The sequence below is a fragment of the Sitophilus oryzae genome, unplaced genomic scaffold (assembly GCF_002938485.1).
Source record: "Sitophilus oryzae breed Bouriz unplaced genomic scaffold, Soryzae_2.0 scaffold_1508_pilon_pilon, whole genome shotgun sequence".
Taxonomy (NCBI): domain Eukaryota; kingdom Metazoa; phylum Arthropoda; class Insecta; order Coleoptera; family Curculionidae; genus Sitophilus; species Sitophilus oryzae.
Genome location: NW_022146179.1, coordinates 1,627,945 through 1,648,145, shown reverse-complemented (window position 1 = coordinate 1,648,145; position 20,201 = coordinate 1,627,945). Strand labels below are relative to the sequence as shown.

At 32.3% G+C, this 20,201-nt stretch overlaps 2 protein-coding genes across 2 annotated transcripts in view; one reads left to right on the top strand and one right to left on the bottom strand.

Moving 5' to 3' along the window:
- LOC115878378 overlaps positions 1–3,095 on the top strand; it is a 42,070-nt gene extending 38,975 nt beyond the window's left edge. Inside the window, 1 exon segment of the mRNA XM_030894855.1 lies at positions 2,654–3,095. Coding sequence (XP_030750715.1) covers positions 2,654–2,667 — 14 coding nt within the window. The 3' untranslated portion in view covers positions 2,668–3,095.
- Positions 3,096–9,620: 6,525 nt separating this feature from the next.
- LOC115878299 (odorant receptor Or2-like) lies at positions 9,621–17,314 on the bottom strand. Its single transcript, XM_030894755.1, has 6 exons — positions 17,303–17,314; positions 15,614–15,843; positions 15,049–15,148; positions 11,676–11,777; positions 11,458–11,616; positions 9,621–9,939 (listed from the first exon to the last, which is right to left on the bottom strand). The coding sequence occupies exons 1-6, from the start codon at positions 17,312–17,314 to the stop codon at positions 9,880–9,882; spliced, it is 663 nt and encodes a 220-aa protein (XP_030750615.1). The 3' UTR covers positions 9,621–9,879.
- Between the last annotated feature and the right edge of the window lie 2,887 nt (positions 17,315–20,201).

The following is a 20,201-nucleotide window of genomic DNA, read 5'->3' as shown; positions in this document are numbered from 1 at the left end:
TTTTTTCAAATGAAACGAGGGTGGCTCATTAGCATATTTGGAAAAAGCATTTTTTTACGAATAATTTGGTACCACACACTTGGTATTTCGAGTCAAATTTTCGTTACGAACCGCAAGTTGTAATTTCAAATAAACCATATGCGAAAATGTCAAAAGTTGACATATGATATGTCATTCTATTCAGAGTGTTATTTTCTATCGAATAAAGTAAAAAGTACCGAAGGTGTTATTTAAAAATCAAAAGTTGTAGTCATTTTCGGTGAAACAGGAAGTGACCGAAAACAATTGAATACGTCAATCAATCCTAATTTATGTCATATACTAACATACCAAATCTCTTCTTTTTTAACTGTAAAAATAAAAAAGTTATAGGGGTGAGCCACTTTTGAGAAGCATCCGGTATGTTAAGAAAATTTAGCCAAAAGTAAAGCTTTGTAAATATTTGTTTCAAAAATAATAATTGTAGATTCAATCATCCAAAATGCATTTAATTACTTAACAAGAATTTACAAGTCTATTTATTTGTTTATTTGTGAATTTCTAAAACAACATATTGGTTACGCCAATGCTTATCTCACCAGAATGGGAGTGCGCTACTGACACTGTTTTAAATTGTATATTATTCAGGAAAAATCACATTTATTTTTATTGCATTTAAAAGATTTAATCGCAGCGATACCGCCATTTATTGCATTCCATTTCCAGCAATTCCTAGATATCCTATAGGTAACTTATCACTCTAGGATTTCTCAAAATTGGTAATATTTTTTCTTATTTTTTGATGTTATAAAATTAGTCGTCCATCCTTATAGTGTGTCTTTTATCTGTGTTGTGGTATTTTTTTAATTTTAAATGTTTTGTAGTTGTAAAATTCATCATTTATCTTTGCCTTCACTTGAGCAAGATGTATGCAATTTTATTAAAGTTTCCTAATAACTTAAACAATGATTTCTAAATATTTAAAATAAACCTAAATAGGTATCTAATTAAACGACAGTATTAAAAAGGAAATACCCGATTTTAATCTGTTACCTACTGCATTTTTTAATTTTCTGTTTATATTTTATAAAAATACGTAGGTAAAATTTAACAGAAAATGTCATTAAAGTCTACTTATCCTTTAATAAACAAAAAAAAACGGCGTCAGATATGGCTTGGAAATAAAAATCGCTGTCATTTTGTATGTAAAATTACATACCGTGCTGGCAACTGTTACTTTTGGGTCGGCATTTACATGTGTGGAAGTAAATCGCATAGGGATCTTATTAAGTCGGAGTGAGAGAAATGCGACCGACCGACGCGACGCGCGACGGTGTGCTGTTGCGGCGTTGCCGATACGCCTTTCCCTATCATGTAAAGTAAAATCACGATCGCAAACCGCTTATTTTTAAAAGACTTTTTTTTCAAGAGATAACTAGAGAAAATCATTAGACATGTTTCTGAGTATCTGAAATGGAAGTATAAGGATATCGTTAGGGTGTCATTTTTTTTATAACGAGAAAACGTCAGTAATCGCGATAATTTTTTGCCAACTCAACTTTTTGCCATAACTCAAGAACCACTTTAGATATTGAAACTTTTTTTTATTTTCAAGATCGGATATTTTACAATATGTTTACATAAGAAAAATTCGATAAGGTTGTTTTTTCTATTCAAAAATTGTAAACAATCCATCCATTTACTTTTAGAGCATAGCAATTTTCAGCAATCGTGTAATTTTTTTATTGATAAAGATTTTCACATACTGTCTACAAAGAAAATACAGCAGAAATATTAACAAAGTTCTTGAAAAAACTCCAATCTATTATTCCTAATAGATTTAGAGATATCGATTTTTGAATTCAGAGTTCTAATAGCGCGACCACTATCGAACACCCACTCAATTCCACTTATTTTTACCAAAAATGCAAGTGTTTCTAGCTTGCAGTTAAAAAAATTCAAGCTATAGGGAAAATTACAACGATTCGTTAATAAATGAACAAATTAAGTATCACGAGACGTAATTAAATCGTGAAGCTGAACGCATGATGTACACTTTCCCTGGAACTCTAAGTACTGACAGAGGTACTGATTGGGTCGACCGGTCAACTGCGACAAATCTGCTATATCCCCTTCCACGTCTCTTAGCGATGTGCACAGTTTCTCTTTATTTCATACGTTTGGCAACGTGTTTACTGTCCTCTCTTTGTTCAGTACATTATAAACGCATTGTACTCTTCTTACATACGGAAATCCCGACCCAAGACTAACCTTTGCCAGCTCTTAGTATACATATGACGAATGTCATCGACCGTCCTTTCAAAGCCAACTTGACACCGTTTATTTCGATTGTACGGTATTTTTTTTTTCATACACTTAATGTCTGGGATTTCAAAATAATAAAAAAAATTGGTAGTTATCTTCGTTTGAAACAGATCTAAACTAAAATGTATTTTTTTGCATACCTACCTCTTAAATAGAATACTTTTTGGAACATATATATATATATACTTTACCTACCTATCGTAGTTTCAGTCCTTCCTTTATCTTAAAAATTACATAAAAAATGTGATAGATCCCCACTAATAAATATCCCTATAGACTAGCATTTATTATATGTATATTCCCTTATAACTTTTGTCTACTCGTATAATTCAACAAATTCTTTTTTCAGCTGCCGTCTACTAAGTTCTAAAACCGTAAGAAGTCGATGATCACAACTCAAAAATAATATCAAGCGACTCTGACTGAAAAAAAAATCTAAAAAAATGCAATCTACTCGCATTTTTTGAAGTATTGTAATCAACGACAGGTGTTCATTTACTTAATATATCAATTGTCATCTTTAACATCAAAACGAGTGCCTTATAATATACAAAATAAATATATTTATTTGATATTATAAGTTTTATTTTCACATATATTTGTACTCGCCCTTTGAGACCCATATAAAGATGTACGTGTCTCTCCATTCCATCTAAGCAAAAAAGTCTTATATGGTCTCAAAGGGACGAATTCATCGTTTTATTTTATTGTTATGTTATATTTATTTATTATATTGGTCTAGATTTTTGGGGCATATGTAAAATAAGACAAATAAATTTATTTAAACATTACACTTGATTTTTTTTTCAATATTATACTTTTTCCAATATTATTACTTTATATCTACTTCTTAACCCATGTTATAACATTCTAGATGCAACAGAATATTCTAATATTAAATACAGTACTTTCCGTTTATGATTTCATATTTTGAATTTTCAGCGCAATTTTGCTTGTATTTTTAGTTGCCACCACAATATAAAACTTGTTTAATATTTTTATTTAAGAATAAAAATATTTTTAATCTTAATTTAATTATATATCAGAGAAAATTTTCTTTTTTGTTATTATAATGATAAAAAATGTCTATACCTATGTGGCGGATTCATCTCTCCAAAAAAATCCTTCATACGTATTTCGCCACTGCACTGCAAGAAAATCTAAAAAATAAAATAGTTATTTTTTGTAAACACTTCTGCGTTAAACCTAAACGGACACTGCTTGTCAGAAGTTATGTTTACAGTTATACAAATTTGTCTAACAGAGAAAAAATGCTTAACGTTTCGGAAACTTTATCTCTTTCCGTCGTCGGAAGCAAAAAAATACAAGGAATAAAGAAAAAGACTATTTAAAATATTTAAATTCAGCTATTCAAGAACACTTTACTTTTTTAAAACAGATACGTCTACAAGAAACCGACGACGGAAAAAGATAAACTTTCCGAAACGTTAAGTTAAGTGTTTACAAAAAATAACAATTTTATTTTGTAGATTCTCTTGCAGTGCAGTGGCAAAATACCCATAAAGGATTTTTTTATTATAACGATATAAAAACATTTTCAGATTACTTGACAAAATGGTGAATACATTTTTTATATAATTATAGAAATAATAAATTAAATAGTAAAAATATAAATATTTTAGCAATTTAAATATGCAACATATATGCTGTATATAGTGCTTATTTAATAAATAAGTTCTATAAATAAAAATATAGAATACGTTTTTATAAAAATATAGAATATGAAAAATATAGACATTTATAATAATTTAGTTTGTGCTAATACCTATCAGCTAATACCTAACTATAGATAGAGGATATGTTTTATTTTTATATGTTAACTACCTCTTAATATGAGTGTCATCTCCAAAATACTATTTCAAATAGACCATAGCTCTCATTAATTTTAATTAAAAGTTTGATCCAGATTCCAAAACCCAAACAAGGCTTCGATATACAAAATCAGGGTAACATTATAACACTGCGGAATTAAATGACTATACTATTACTATATTTCCATTCATTTAAGTATTAACACAGACTAACTTATATAGTCTATGGTATTAATAATTAATAGATCGCTGAATTATTCTATACCACAGAGTTGTTGTTTCGATAGAGTTTTAGCATTGCCGAAGGTGTGACTTTTAAGTTACGTGATGAAGGGAAAAAGTTTGTCCAGTGTAAAGTTCTGTAGCGATGAACAAGTCTACTGTGAGAGGAAAGTCATACATTTGACATAAAAGGCATATTCTTTAAATGAAACTTATACTAAGTTGGTTTGGTCAGTTCAGGTTATTGGGAAAGTTACCTTATATTTAACAGCTTTTTGAAATATAACTTATATATATAACTTATTAATAACTTCCTTTTATGAGTTTTAATTTTTCGTTGTTGTTTATAATACTTTTATTTTAGTTTCCTTTTAAAAAATTGTAGGAATTAATGTATTTGAGCACAATTCATGCGGCTGTGATACACATTTTATGAACGTTTTTCAACTAGAATCAACAACCTTAAGTGTATAAAAAGTATCTTTCAGTATCTTTTAAAATATATGTTTTTAAAATTTTACATTCTCAAGAGTTTTTAAAAGGTTAATATTATTCATAAAGTTGTTAAGCATATAATTAAGCATATAAGTATATGTTATATGTTATAATGCTACCAAAAAGTGCTGGATCGTCTTATTTCACATATACAGGGTGAGTCTGTGTGAAACAGTAAAAAAAACAAATTGTATTTTAAATTTCAATCTAGAGTGCCATAGCTGTGTTAAAAACACTAATTTTTAATCAAGGAGCCTTGGAAAAATAGATTTGATTGTCTAATGTTTTTAATATCTTGTCCTGGCCGGTTAAAAGATGTCTAAATCGTATTTTTAATCATATCTCAATTTTTTCGAATGGAACGAAGGTGGCTCGTTAGCATATTTGAAAAAGGCATTTTTTTACGAATAATTTGATACCACACACTTGGTATTTTGAGTCAAATTGTCGTTATGAACCGCATGTTACAATTTCAAATAAACCATATGCAAAAATGTCAAAAGTTGACATGTGATATGTCATTCTATTCAGAGTGTTATTTTCTATCGAATAAAGTAAAAAAATACCGCGGGTGCCATTTAAAAATCAAAAGTTGTAGTCATTTCTGATGAAACCGGAAGTGACCGAAAACATTTGAATATGTCAATCAATCCTAATTTATGTCATGTACTAACATACCAAATCTCGTTGTTTTATCGGAAAAAATAAAAAAGTTATAGGGGTGAGCCACTTTTGAGACGCACCCGGTATAGGTACTAAATTCAATGTGTTCAATATTGATTTACACGAGCTAACAGAAACAGCTAGAATTTTAAGAAGAACATTTTAAACGAACTTGCCTTGAAGACATTTTTATCAGGATTAAGGGAGCCTGTTGGTACAACATTACGTTGTATGGGCTCTCAAAATTTAAGGATAATACACTACAGTTTGTGAGCAAAAAATACAAATATTTATTATTTACAAAATTGAAAAAAATTTATGCCTAAACCTCAATTGTTTAATAATTTAGCTAACAACAGTACACATAATTTTAAAACTCAAAATATATTTTCTAATAATTTTAGATCTAAGTTTCAGCCTATTTTCAACCATATAAGTTTAATACTCATAATAACACATAAAATTATTTTGCACAAAAGCCCATTTTTGCACTCACAACCTATTCAAATTAGGTGTAATGTAAATACACAATTTGCAAGTTTTTGGAAAACCAAATGTTTTTAGACCGAATCCAAATTTGCTAAAACTTAAACCCACCCCTATGAGCATTTCAACAAACCCAACTCTAATATATTTATGCCGAATAACAATCCTAATTTTATATAGTTACATAATACCAAAACGGAAAATGAACAAAAATCTGAATCTGAGATTCAGAGTGATAATTTCGTAAACGACTATGAAATTGATTTTTATTATACCGAAAACTTAAACAATTTTTCACAAGAACAAGATAACGAAAATTTACTGGACAAGCAAAGAAACATAACACCAGAAATTATTTTCCTTAATGTGTATAGCCCTAATGAGTTAATTAATACTTTATAGTTAATTTTCCCGAACAAAATATAAAGATATTTATTAATTCAGGTTCAGTTAAATCATTTTTCGTCAGCTGAAAAATTCTATTCGCAAAATATCGTAAAAGATCCATGTATAGTGCCAACAGTTTTTCAAAAATTAGCACATCAATATAGTGCAAATATTCCTATTTCAAGAATAATCAACTTATCTGAAAAACAAAGATTAAAATTCTATTTATTTAAATTTCAACACGTGTTTGATGGGCTTTTAGGGCTTGATAATTTAAAACTTTTACAAGCTAACTTAGATTTTCAAAACGGATTCTTGTTAACACCACACGCCAAAACAATATTACAGTATAATTGCACCCAAACAAGGTTGAATTGGGTTACATTATCGCCACGTGCGAAGCAGATCATTAGAACTAAAACAACTATAAAAAACGGTAAGATCATACTACTTTATAAAAAAAATGCATAATTATAGAAAGATATCCTAGACTTTAACTATAGCTCAAATGGAAAAGCTCAAAAATAAAAAGGGAAATACAACAATTCTGAATAATACCGACAATTCTATTAGTTTAGATTTTTCCAAACCAATCGAAGTCGAAAAATTTGATTCGTTTTTTTTTGCGTTTCAATTAAAAATTTTAATTTTAGTAATTTCGATAAAGAATCTCTTGATGTTCCAAATGACAACAACGACGGACAGACTCTTTACTTAAATGATGAACAACACCCTATTGTAGGTATTCCACTTGAAGGTGGACGTCTACATTCAACTTTGTCCGGACATATAGAATTATTAACCTCAAAAGGCTTCTTAAGAACATCTGTTAAACAACAAATTATTAAACTATTTTAGCATACAATCATACGCTACATTCTTCTACAAAACTAAAACCAATCGAAATTATAAACGGTAAAAAATTATAACTTCTAATCCATATAATGATTCATTCGACCTTAAACTTGATCAATTTCTTTTAAAGAATTATGTAAATGAACATAAAGAAAAATCGAAATTGCTGCATTCACAATGAAAATTTAATTAAACAAAAAGTTAAGTTTTAAGTTATCTGTGAAATAAATAGTAAAGACCGTGACCACCCAGATTTATTTGAGGTAGGTCAAGAAGTTCGAGTCAAGAAACATGTCCGACAAAACAACAGAGTCTCGCGATAAAGTACACCTAAGTAATATTAAAGGACCGCTTAGAAAAATGTATAGTTTTGATTAGTAAATATTTAATTTACAAAATTATAAACTTGTTATCATTTTATTTTTATTTTTAGTTTATTAATCGGCCTAACGCCGGCTTGTCAAGACCAGATTGTAGAAATTAGATGTTTTATTGTAAATAATACTATTACTAATTTATTCGAGGTACCAATGGTACAACCAGACAACCTTATATTCTATTCCAATAGAACATAAGAGTCATTTTAGGGTTATCATTCCAAAACAAAAATATTTTCTAAAAAAAATCACTTCACATTTTCTAATGAGCCCCGTCAAGAAGTATCTGAAAACGATTTTTATGCTAAACCAATGAGCTTACAGAAATCCCAGAAGACGCACCCCCTGTATTGTCAGTTTGTTGGATATGCCAAAATTTACACCAAGAAATTGTCATCAAATCGAAGTACATTTCTACAAATCGATTATCAATCAACTTGACATTGACATCAATGGATACTCTCGACTCCATTCAACAGAAGTACCTAGATTATGCAATATTATTTATTTGATGCGGACTACCTTCAGTTCAAGAAAATTAGACGGATTTGCTACATGAAGAAACCGTTTTAAACTTAATAATAATTTTTAATAAATAAATTTTTCAAAAACGAATTTAGCCGTTCTAGTTATTTAACTGGCGCAGTCGGCGGGATGCTTTTGGGATTCTAGCGTATCGTACGTTCAATTTTTCGTTTAACGATCAACCAAAAACTGTCAAAACAGAGTAGTGATCAAGAAAGTATATTTTGGTCTACCGAAGATTGGTTTTCAGAACGTCAACTCTACAGGGAATTTGACCAGCATCGTCGAATTTCGCAAGAACCAGTAATTTGAGAAGACAGCATCGCTAACCATAGACCTGATTCTCATAGAAAAGGAATGACAAAAACTAAGAGTATCTAAACTGTGTTCCGTTCTTTCACTTTAACCCAAATAGTTTCAATAGGTACTTAGTAGCTTGTCAGAGTCTAATTGATAATTTTTATATTGCAGCTGAATTTGACCGTTCTAGTTATTTAACTCATGTGTATATTTTATATGCCACTACTCAAAGGTATAGGTATATTTGGTAAATACACATTGGCTTATTTCTGAACATATCTATTTTATTATGTCATTACAAGTTAACAGATTATATTATTTATGCCTACTACAACTGATTCGTAAGAAAAAAAAATCAACAAAAATTTGAATGAAAGCACTAATAGTCCCCATTCACTAGAATATTTGGTTTACAGACATGGCATGCGGATTTGGCGTTTAGATCTTTGCTGGATTAAATATTCTCGTTTGGGACAAAATTTGATGTTTATAGCAGTTTTTATACAGATAAATGTTTATCGGAATAAAAATTGCCGCTTAGAAAGAAAGAGCGTTATAAGTCCGTCGATTTTGTCCTTCTTTCATTTTTGGGCTTGTCACGTATGGCCTGGTCACCTTCTTTCATTGGGTTGGTCACGTATGCAGGATGCAAGAAAACCGCCTACCAAAATCTCCTCTTTACGGTGAGTTTGTAGACGGTAAGAGGAAACCAAAAAACCGGGTAGACAACTCAAAAGAAACAAGAATATTTTCCATAAAAACTTCAAGGGAATAAGTTGGAGCTTCAGTGGGAGGAAGCAGCGCACAGTAGAACGCAATAGAGGAGAATTGTAAACTCAGTTAACAACAACAACCAAAAAGTAGAGGCAACAAACTAATCAGATTTTTGAATGTCCGGAGTGCGGTAGAGAGATAACATCACGTATCGGGCTTTTCAGTCACAGAAAAGCTCATGAAAGAGAATGCCTTGCGTAACCATCTTCCGAGGGGTGTCTCACTCGGGTAAAAAATGTACACGTACTGCCAAAATATCCTTCCACTGCTAAGCGACTGCCAGTGACTATGAAGAAGACTGCCTATGACTGTCATGTAATTATTATAGGCGACTGCCATAAGACTGTCAATGACTGCCAGCGACTGCCAAGAAAATGTACATGTAATTCCAATAGTGAGACACCCCTCGCCATCTTCTGATGCGTGTCAAATACTCGTCAGCGAGTAATGGCAGTAAGTAAGTAAGTCTTTCATTTTTTATAGACAAATATAATCTGACAGAGCAAGTCTGTGCATTTGGCATACTACAGACTTGGTCAGTCACACATACACATAGTTTTTATGTGTAGACCAAGACCACAGGCCCAATCCGCAGGCCAAACCATTTTAGTTATTTTTATTCAGTGCAAGTGATCATATTAGTTGAAATCACATTTATATTATTTTTTTCCTAGAGAATCTACCATTAAAGTGACATAGGAATATGCAGCTTTCATGACCTAAAACAAAATTAGAAAAAAATTGTAAAAAATGTCTATTCAAAAAGGTCCTATGGGTATTTCGCCAAATCTAACAAATTAAATATTAACAATTTGTTTCATTTTAACAAAACGTCGGCCGTTTTTATAGACGTGTCTGTTTGAAAAAACTAAAGTATTTTTGAATAGTTCTATTTAGATATTTTAAATAGTTTTTTTTGTTCTTTGTTTTTTATTGCTTCCGACGACCGGAATATCTATACTTCCCTATGTGTTAAGAATTTTTTTGACTGTTAGGCAAATTTGTTTATTAGTAAACCACTCTGATAATGAGTCTCCTTTGGATTAACGCAGCAGTGTTTACAAAAAATAACTATTTTATTTTGTAGATTTTCTTACAGTCAGTGGCGAAATAATCACAGAACTTTTTTGAATAAAAAATTATAGATTTGCGTATATTATACACACTACTAGAGATGAGCAAAACTGCGATTCTCCAATCGCAATTGAAACTGCTATTTCGATTTTTAAATCGCAGATACTGTAACCTGAAACTGCGAGTTTAATATTTACCAAACCAAATTGTTCATAAAAAAATGTTTTTTTTCTAAATATGTCAATAAGTCACCTTCGTTCTACATTGAAAAAAATGAGATATGATACGATTTGAGCATCTTTTAACTGGCCAGGACCAGACGCGAAAAACAACAGACGATCAAATCTATTTTTCCAAGGCATCTTGATTAAAATTAGTGTTTTTAACAAGCCATGACATTCTAGATTGAAATTTAAAATAAGATTTTTTTAAGCGAACATGTCAAAAGTTGCCGTATGATATGCCTTCCTATTCAGAGTCATTTTCTATTGAATAAAGTAAAAAAATACCGAGGGTGTCATTTAAAAATCAAAAGTTGTAGTCATTTCCGGTGTAACAGAAAGTGACTAAAAACAATTGATACGTCAATCAATCGTAATTTATGTCATATTAACATACCAAATCTCGTTTTTTTACAAAAAAAAATAAAAAAGTTATACGGGTGAACCACTCTTGAGAAACACCCGGTATATTATTGATCGTGGCCCTAGAAAATAATACCTTCTCTATAAATTAATAATATCAGAGAGAAAATTCAATCGCAGTTTACTATAAAATGCTTCAATAGACCACAAAATTACATTCGCAACAATATCGAAAATCGCAACTCCCAAAAATTCAAACTCGCAGGTAGAAATCACGGTCCCAGATTATAAAATTCCAATCGCAGGAAAATCGAAAATCGCAACAAAATCGCAAATCGCAACAAAATCACAAATCGCAACAAAATCGCAGCTATAGTAATACTGGATGTCTAAATCGAAACTCGCAAATAGACGAAATCACAATAGCAGTTTTCTTTGAGCGTCAATCGCTGATTGCGATTGCGATTTTCAAATCGCTGCGGTTGAATCACCAGATTGCGTTTTTTTGCTCATCTCCTACCTACTACTACCAATTTTTAAAATATTATAATTTAAGTTGCTTATTTGAATTTATTTTACCGTAATAGCCGTATCGGTTGTCATTGGCGTAAATGGTCCTATAGTAAGTTCTGCTGGTTTTTGCGCTCTCAAAATAATCATCGACATCATCTGACGTATTTCCTTATTATATTCTTCGTACCAGTTACTATTATAAGCGTTAGTAGCTACTGCGACACTCTAAAAACTATAATTTTGTAGCATATGGTAAACAGGATTTCTTTAATAATTTTGTTTACTTGTACTTGTATCTCGTTCGCAGTAATGGCAATAATAAAAATTTGATTAACTTGTAAGCAAAAGAAAATAACTGCAAATATCAACTTGGTGTAATCTGAGACCTACAAAAAAGTTTAGATTAATTTTTCAAGAAAATTAAATATGTCTTTGTATAATAAAATTTATCTAGAGTATTTTGTTAAATTTTAACTAAATATACTACTACTATCGTATAGGTCTACCCCAGTATCCCTCAGGCAGACATTTAAGGCGGGCGGCCACTGCGAGCGAAACTAAACTACGCCAAGCGAAGATAAGATTTGTAAAAATCAGCTCCCATACTTTTAAGTGCATCAGCGGCCACTTGAGCGAAACTAAACGAAGATTCAAATCTTAGTTTAGTTTCGCTCGCTTTAGTTCGTGACAGGTTCCAGCGAATTTTTCGCAGCGATTAGTTCTATGACAGCATACAGAGAGATACTCTACGAGATACAATACGAAAACGCAGCTAACTTAGCTGACTACTAAGCGAAAATCGTTCCCAGTGGCCGATGAAACTTATTTTCGTTTAGTTACCGTTTCTTTCTATATTCTTAGCTTAGTTTAGTTTCGCTCGCAGTGGCCGCCTGCCTTTACGCTATCGAAAGATCCGTACAATTTATCTTAGATAGGAACTATCGAAAACAGGAAATTGCCATCCTATCCGATAGCCAAGCAGCACTAAACGCGATCAACTCAGTAACCATTAATTCGAAGTTGGTCAAAACAAATTAGGCAAAGAACATAAAGTCCTCCTACTCTGGGTGCCTGCTCACCAAAGTGTAGAAGGCAATTAGAAAGCAAATGATCTAGCTAGAAAAGGAGCGAACACTCCACTAACTGGACCAGAACCGTTCTGTTTTCCAAACGGAAACCAACTGAAAGCGGAACTGAAGAATCTGGAAGACTCCATCTGTAACTTGGAATGGGTGTCCTCCAACGGTCTAAGACACTCGACAAAGTTCCTCAGAACTTACGACCGAAAAAAATAAAAGATTTTCCTTGATTTAAGTAAAAACAATCTTCGGATAGTCACGAGGTACCTATTTAACAGGACAGTGTCTCCTCAACGAACACCTCAGTAGGATGAAACTGAGAAACAACGGTGAATGCAGATTCTGTGGGGAAAATGGGGAAACACCAGAACACCTCACATCACTGAGTGTGCCGAGACGACGACCATTCGGGCCATGAACTTCGGTACGGCTGATGTCGAGGATAGAAAGCTGGCCACTGAGGAGCCGTGTTAAATACTGGCTTTTGTTAAAGCCCGGAGACTGTATGATGAGTTATAACTCGTTATAACTCAAGAAAGGGGAACACAAAATAGATCTGTAAGGTCGCGGTGATTAACTCCCTTCCTAAACATTCTACATCGTATAGGTCTGGTGCATTTCAACCGATTTTTTAAAATGCCGACTACAGCGCTCGATACGACACAATTCAGAACTGTCTGACTACTTTATTTCAAGGCGTCCGGGTTACCATGTTGATCGCATTGAAATACCGTATGATCGAAAAAAAAACGGCGTCCAGTTGGCTGGGAAATGACGATCAATGACATTTCGAGATTTTTTTCTTCGATGGAGAGTTAAAAAATGAACATTTTTTGTATTTAAAGTATTTCAAAGTTTTTAAAGGTTCCGCAGATACACGCAGTATTATTTCATATGGCTCGGTAAACGGTAAAATACGAGAGAAAAATCATTGGGTCGCTTTGATAAACATTTACTGTGTGTTCTGGTGCTTTCTCATTTTTCCCACAGAATCTGCATTCGCCGTTGTTTCCTGTTGTAAACCCCGCGAAAATCTGAAGGTTGTTCTTACTTAAATTAAAGAAAATCTTTTTTTCTTGGCCCTAAATCCTGATAATTTTTTTCAAGTGTCTTAAACTAGTGATGGGCAAAACTGTTATTTTTAGATAACAGTTGAAACTGTTATAGTTATTTATAAAAAACAGCTTAAAATAACAGCTTAAAAATAACAGGTTTCTTTATTTTATTGCAAAATATCCGAAAGAGTATGAGGGTCACCGCCCGCAGTTGCACGTTGCAACAATGACGTGCTTGGTGGTAGTATTTCCAGGCTGTCAAAACATTTCTAAATATCGATTGTTATCTATAAAATACCTCTCTAAAAACGGTGGTTGTTTACAAATAAGTGCTGTTTACAAATTTTGCGATATAAAAAAAACAAAATGCCGCCACTCGTCTATATCTATACATTCCGATCTACCTACGCCCTGCCCCTCTATCCGCCTGAATTGCGTAGCAGTGTACAGGGTGCATCTCACTCGACGGGCGAGAAGCTCTTAGTTATGATTTTACCATTTGCAGTCAAAAAATAGCAATATAAGAAAATGTGTAGTATATTCTTTATAAGTAAACCAACTACACACTAGAGTTCGAATTAATTTTACACTTAAATTTGAAAAGGAGAATTTCTACTTAGGTATTTATTCTGAAAATTTTTCAGAATAAATAAATACCTAAATATTGAAACTTAATAACTAAGTACGGAAACATACAGCGCCATAATATCTCGATCTCCGCCCGTTATGCTCGTAACAGGTTGAAAAACAATGTATCTAAAACAACTGATGCGTTATTCTCCAACCTGTTTCGAACCTCCATCGACAATCGACCGATGCAGCAGCGTTACTTCCCCACTCCGATTATCTCGACCGCCGCCTGTTATGCTTGTAACAGGTTAAAAAACAACGTATCTAAAATGACTGCTTCTTTTATATCCTATCTCTGATCCTATTATTTTTAAGCTGTTGCAAGCCCAACACGACCATCGACCGATGCAGCTACGTTCGCCGCGCCGTAGCGCATTCCCCCGGCTTCGTTTCACGAACGGTCGATCTTTACGTGTCGTTATTTTATATCTGTTATTTTTTAGAAGTAGTAACGGTTGCGTTAAGTTATTTCTAAATAATTGTTATAAAATAACAGATAGTTAAATAACAACCCATCATTATCTTAGACCGTTGGAGGATTCTCATTCCAGGTTACGGATGGAGTCTTCCAGGTTCTTAGTTTAAGTTGGTTTCCACTTAAGAAGCAGAACGGTTCTGGCACCCAGAGTAGGAAGACTTTATTTTCCTTGCCTACTTTGTTCAGTTTTTCTAGACATTCTTTGATCAACTTCAAATTGACGGTTATTGAGCATAAGGTAACTCTTCAATAATCTTTTAGGATAGCCATTGTTCGTAAATAATTCGTATAATTCGTTTAGATTGTCATTAAGAAACATATCACCACAAATATGCGGTCCTTAATTTATCATTGAAATTATTTTGTTGATTTTTTAATTCATCTCTCAAAGAAACTTAATATATTAACATATTACCGTTATTAGTTGAAAAGCTATAGATGCTACATTAACTGAATTTATAAGAAATTCGTATAGAATAACATACTTGATTGCCGTATTTAAATTTTCTACATATCTGAAAAAAAAACAATAATTATTTAAAACCAAATAATTTACTATGAAACTCATACTTTATTGTTTTTTGGTGTTCGATAATAATAAATCTTAACCTTAAGAATGGATTGTCTTGAGGAGTTGATTTAAAACTCTTAAATGTTCTCAGATAATATCCTATTAGCTTAAATTTAAACGAGGCAAAGTTTACAAGGGTATAGAGGGTAGCCTGGCCAGCTACGTTGGCAACGAAACCAAGCATTGGAAAGTAAATATTGGCTAAAAAATAATGTAAATATGCTTTTCGCGGATTATATCGGGGAAATATAATTCAATAAACAAAGCGTCGTTTTGGTAATCAAAATTTTTCAATCCTGTTTTGAATATATTTTTGACTGAAGCAATCAGCATAAAGCTTACAGTACAATTTGTAACCGCGATGACGGAAATAATAATCAATAAATTATATTTTTGAAATTGCTGGTACATTCTCTGCATTTCCTTGTTCTTATTTAATGCCATGTCCTTTTCTATAATTAGAATTTCTTCAAACATCTTTGGCACATCATTCTTTTTGTATACAATCAGTTTAACTAGAACCGTGGAGGCTGCAATACTAATCATAAAAGCCTGCATTTTCCTCTCCAAAGGATAAGGATATTTGGATATTCTCACACTTTCAATCGTTAAAGATGCAATTGCCAATGCGAAAGATACCTGGAAAAAGTATTTATACACAAAATAAATTCTTTTTAACGATGGCTCCACATATTTCTCCGAAAAAATTCCAGAAAATATCATACATTTTTTAACTAGAGAACCTGAAGTCTTCATTTCTCTTTAAAGAATTTAACAAAACTGAAATGTTCTTCGAATTTATCTTGTGACAGATGTTTGCAATTACACTATGAATGTTGAAGTCTTTGTGAATAAACCCAGTTGAAAAATGAATAATTATGCTCGAAGGGTTATGACTAATAGTGATAAATTTTATAGTTTTTAAAAATGGATCTATATTTCGTAATTTATTTTATTCTGACTAGGTGGTCAGTTCTATAATACGTCTGAAATAAACGACATTTGTTTAACTAATACCCTTCTAATACACAATACGATCGAAAAAAAAACGGCGTCAGCGATGGCTACGAGATTAAGACCGCTGTAATTTTATATGTAAAATTATATGGGGGATGATATCAAACGTCATTTCAAAGCCAACTGGACGTAGTTTTTTTTATCATATGGTAATTTTAGTTGGTATCACTTATCAGTCATCGGGAAGTCATCTATACAAGATAACCGTACTGAAAGGGTTAACTCAGAGACAACCTATGGTTTAAACTTCTTTTTAAATTGGACTATTTTTTTTCACATGCTTTAATTATTCCAGTATTAAAGAAAATGAAGGTGAAATAAAATAATAAAAACGAAGAAAGCAACAATAATCAATTGAAGGAAAAATGCATTTTCTTTTAACTCTGAGTTTTGTGCCATTTAAATTATATGATAAAATAAAAACCTGAGAATCAATAATTCATGTTTAAAAATCCATAGTAATTGTATACGCTTGTAACAATTCCGCACATTATTATTTCAATAACTTGACGATTATATAGATACTAGGTCAGTGTTTTATTAATTATTCAGCAGATATAACAGAGGGTTCATATACGGAAGGGTAATGCGGGTAATTGCCAATACGAAAGACACCTGAAAAAAGTATTTATACACAAAATAAATTCTTTTTGACGCTAGTTGTACATACCTCTCTGACAAAATTCCAGAAAATATCATATTTTTTTAAGTAGAGAACGTGAAGTCTTCTTGAATAAAACGCAGTTTAAAATGAAAATTCAGTTATGCCTGAAGGTTTATGACTAATAAATAAACAAGGCTAATAGTGATATAAATTTTATATACTCAGAAGCAAAAAAACGCAACGGAGAAATTTTTGGTGAAATTTAAACCGTTTTGTTATTTTCAGCCCTATTTTCATGAATTTTTAGCAAGCTGTATAAAATTATATCAACTTTAATTCGTAAACCCAGTTTTTTTATAAACTTTCTTATTTGGCATATATTATACAGGGTTAATCGAGGGGTTGTTTTTTTACCTTAAGTTTAAAACACCCTCTGCAATAATTTCGGGTGTGAGTTTTCCTAAAATATAATTTTACGGTCAGAACCATGTTCCCTGAGGATTTTGTTTTTTGGATCATGTCAATACAAGCCTTGGTTAATTTTTAAGAGCGACATGAACCGATCACGAGCAATTTGCAATTTTTTCAATTATCAATACATTTTGATGTAACGTAAAAGTAGGTCTAACTGGTCTCTACAAAATGTATAAACTCTGCAGGGCAATAAGTTGTTAAATCCTATGATATATGCCTAGTAAAAATATGGAATACACGGAAAGAACCTGATAATTACCAGTTGTCTAGTGCGCTCCTGTAAAATCAGTGAAATGGCGCTTATCATATTTTTTCCCTTGGACCCTTCCAATAATACCAAGGATAATACCAAATAATACCTACCATTAGCAACTGTATTGGACATATATATCTATGGACTTTATATTGGACATGCTAAAACTGACATATTTGAAGGAAACTATAATATTATATCTAGTACAATATGTTAGTATTCCTACCATTCTTAATCATATGACTTTTTTTAATAAATGCATGCAGTATACCGATGGTATTCCTTTGTTATAAAAACAAAATAACTTTCCGCATATAAAAATATAAAATAAGAAAAATGGGTATATTTCAAATACGTTTAAATTACCTATACGGCTCACAGTGGGGTATTTGACACAGATAGTTGATCGAAATTTTTTTATGTAGACCTTATATAAATTATTGCTATTTTCAATTAAAGAGGAAATAATATGACCAAAATAAATGATAATTCGTCGATTCTAAAAAAATAAAGAAAAATCACTGTCCCAGTGTTTCCACGGTCAATGCCAGTAGTAATATCGCAACTAATACTACTAATGCTACGACTGATCCGCGAGCAATGCCCATGCCACTAAAGTCGCTACTAATGCCAAATTGTGCTATACTGCTAATGACACTAATGCGATCGCTTTGTACACAACAATGCCATCGCGGTTTACACCTCGCATTAGTATATCACTGATTGGCAAATTAGAGGAAACCAAGAATGTTTTTCTCATTTTATCAGCAAAGTCGCAAAAAGTCGCAGTATTTTATTTTACTGTATGAAAGCCCAATGTTTACTAAGTAAAACGTATATAGACAATATGCTGAATTCTTCGAAATGCGCAACTAAATCTCTAAGTATAATAAAAATGTCACAAATTTAATCAAATTTTCTGAACGCCTAACTTTTAGTTGCAAAAAAAATCGTTAGTATAGAGAATATCAAAATAAATAATACGTTTTTGTAGAATACATACCTGCAGCTTGCTGAACCACCATTTTCAATCAAAACAATAATATAAACGTAAAAAGAGCACAAGAATAACAACAATTTATAATTTTAAACATAAAATTTAGCCATTTACCTCTTATCTGTGAGAAGTAACAACTTTGATGTTTCGTTGAAACAAATGAATGCAACTAAACACACCCATGGCAACGTCATTCATGGCAGACATGATTTAACTTATCATTTATCTTTTTTTGGGAAATCTTAAACACATCTGCTTTTTCGAATTTCGATCACCTTTTTCATGCTAATACCCCACCGTGCGGCGGCCTCCCCATTAGAGCAATGAGAGAATTTATGTCCCAGTATTGAAGGAGGACAGAAAATCGAGTCGAACGGTTTCAAGACATAGGTTCATCCTTGTTTAGTCAAACCTCCTACCACACAAGGATAGACTTATGTAGGAAATGCATTGAAATTCTATAGCCATCCTTTAACATTGGGACAGGAATTTAAGCGGTATCCTCCGTATAGGTAATTTAAACGTATTTGGTATATTTATTTAAAGGTTACACTTGATTTTTTATTTCCAATATGATATTATTTAAAACATGAAATTATATTGTTATCTGTTTCTTAACGTTGCTATGAAATTCTGAATGCAAGAAATTGATCTAATATTAAAGGTGCGTTTGCACGAGTCGAATGAATTGATCAAGTCGTCACTTTAATTCAATTCGTATGAATACAATATGACCGTCTAAACTCGACAAATAATGTCAATTGATCAAGTGAGTTTCCATTCAAGTCTCAGACTGCTATTTTTGACGATCAAGCAGGTCCAAGTTTGGGTTCAAGTGGTGTTTTTAAAATGGCGACAGGAGGTGCAGGTCAGAAGAAAATACTGTAAAATTTCCAGTCAGAATACAAAACTAGTTAAAGAAGAAATAATTAGCTTAAGCCGAGTACAAATAACTTACTCATTAACGTTCTCATTAACGTCTCGTTTTTAATGCTGGTTGAAATATGGCGATTTTGACTGGCTACATTAAGCCGCACTCAATGCGAACTCGAACAGAATTACAATTTCGACTGGTAAGAGCAAAGCAAGAGCAATGTATGTTCGACTCGCACAGACCCGGTGCGGATTGTTTTTTCGTTCGGCTGCATCAGAGCAGCTTTGTAAACTAGCACTCAGTGCAATAATTTTGGAACCGTCATACATAGTCGGTTCTGTCCAGTTCGCTCCAGCACTGTGCAAGTGCAACTCTTTGAGCAGTTGCTCGCCCTGAGAGCATTCGAATAGAACCGGTGCAGCCCAGTCGAAATCGTCATTATGTATTAAATTATTAAGGGGCGTCCAGACCAAATGAGCGAGCAGTAACGAGCGCGAGCAAACATTTATTCAAATTCGCTTGCTGCTCTCGAGCACTTGATCAGCTTCCGTCCAGACCTAACGATTATTTGTATGTTCGGCGTTGATGGGTGTGTGGCACTTCATCTTTATAATGTCGGAAAAAATTATTGCTTGTGCGTCTTTCATTGTATTTTATAAGTTGTTGAAACATCAAAAGAGAAAACAACTGCAGAGGAGATGGTGGAACATAACTCTTTTTAAAAATCGAGTTTCTCATGGTGGTAACAATTTACTAAACGATGTTGAAACAGAAGATT

Bases quoted from the DNA above. Each gene is read 5' to 3' on its own strand.
- LOC115878299 (XM_030894755.1), bottom strand. The intron at 15,149-15,613 runs GTACCAGCAATT...TTTTTTTTTCAG, and splicing joins AACAAGGAAATGCAGAGAAT to ATATGTAGAAAATTTAAATA. The intron at 11,778-15,048 runs GTAATATGTTAA...ACTTTTTTGTAG, and splicing joins TAGCTTTTCAACTAATAACG to GTCTCAGATTACACCAAGTT.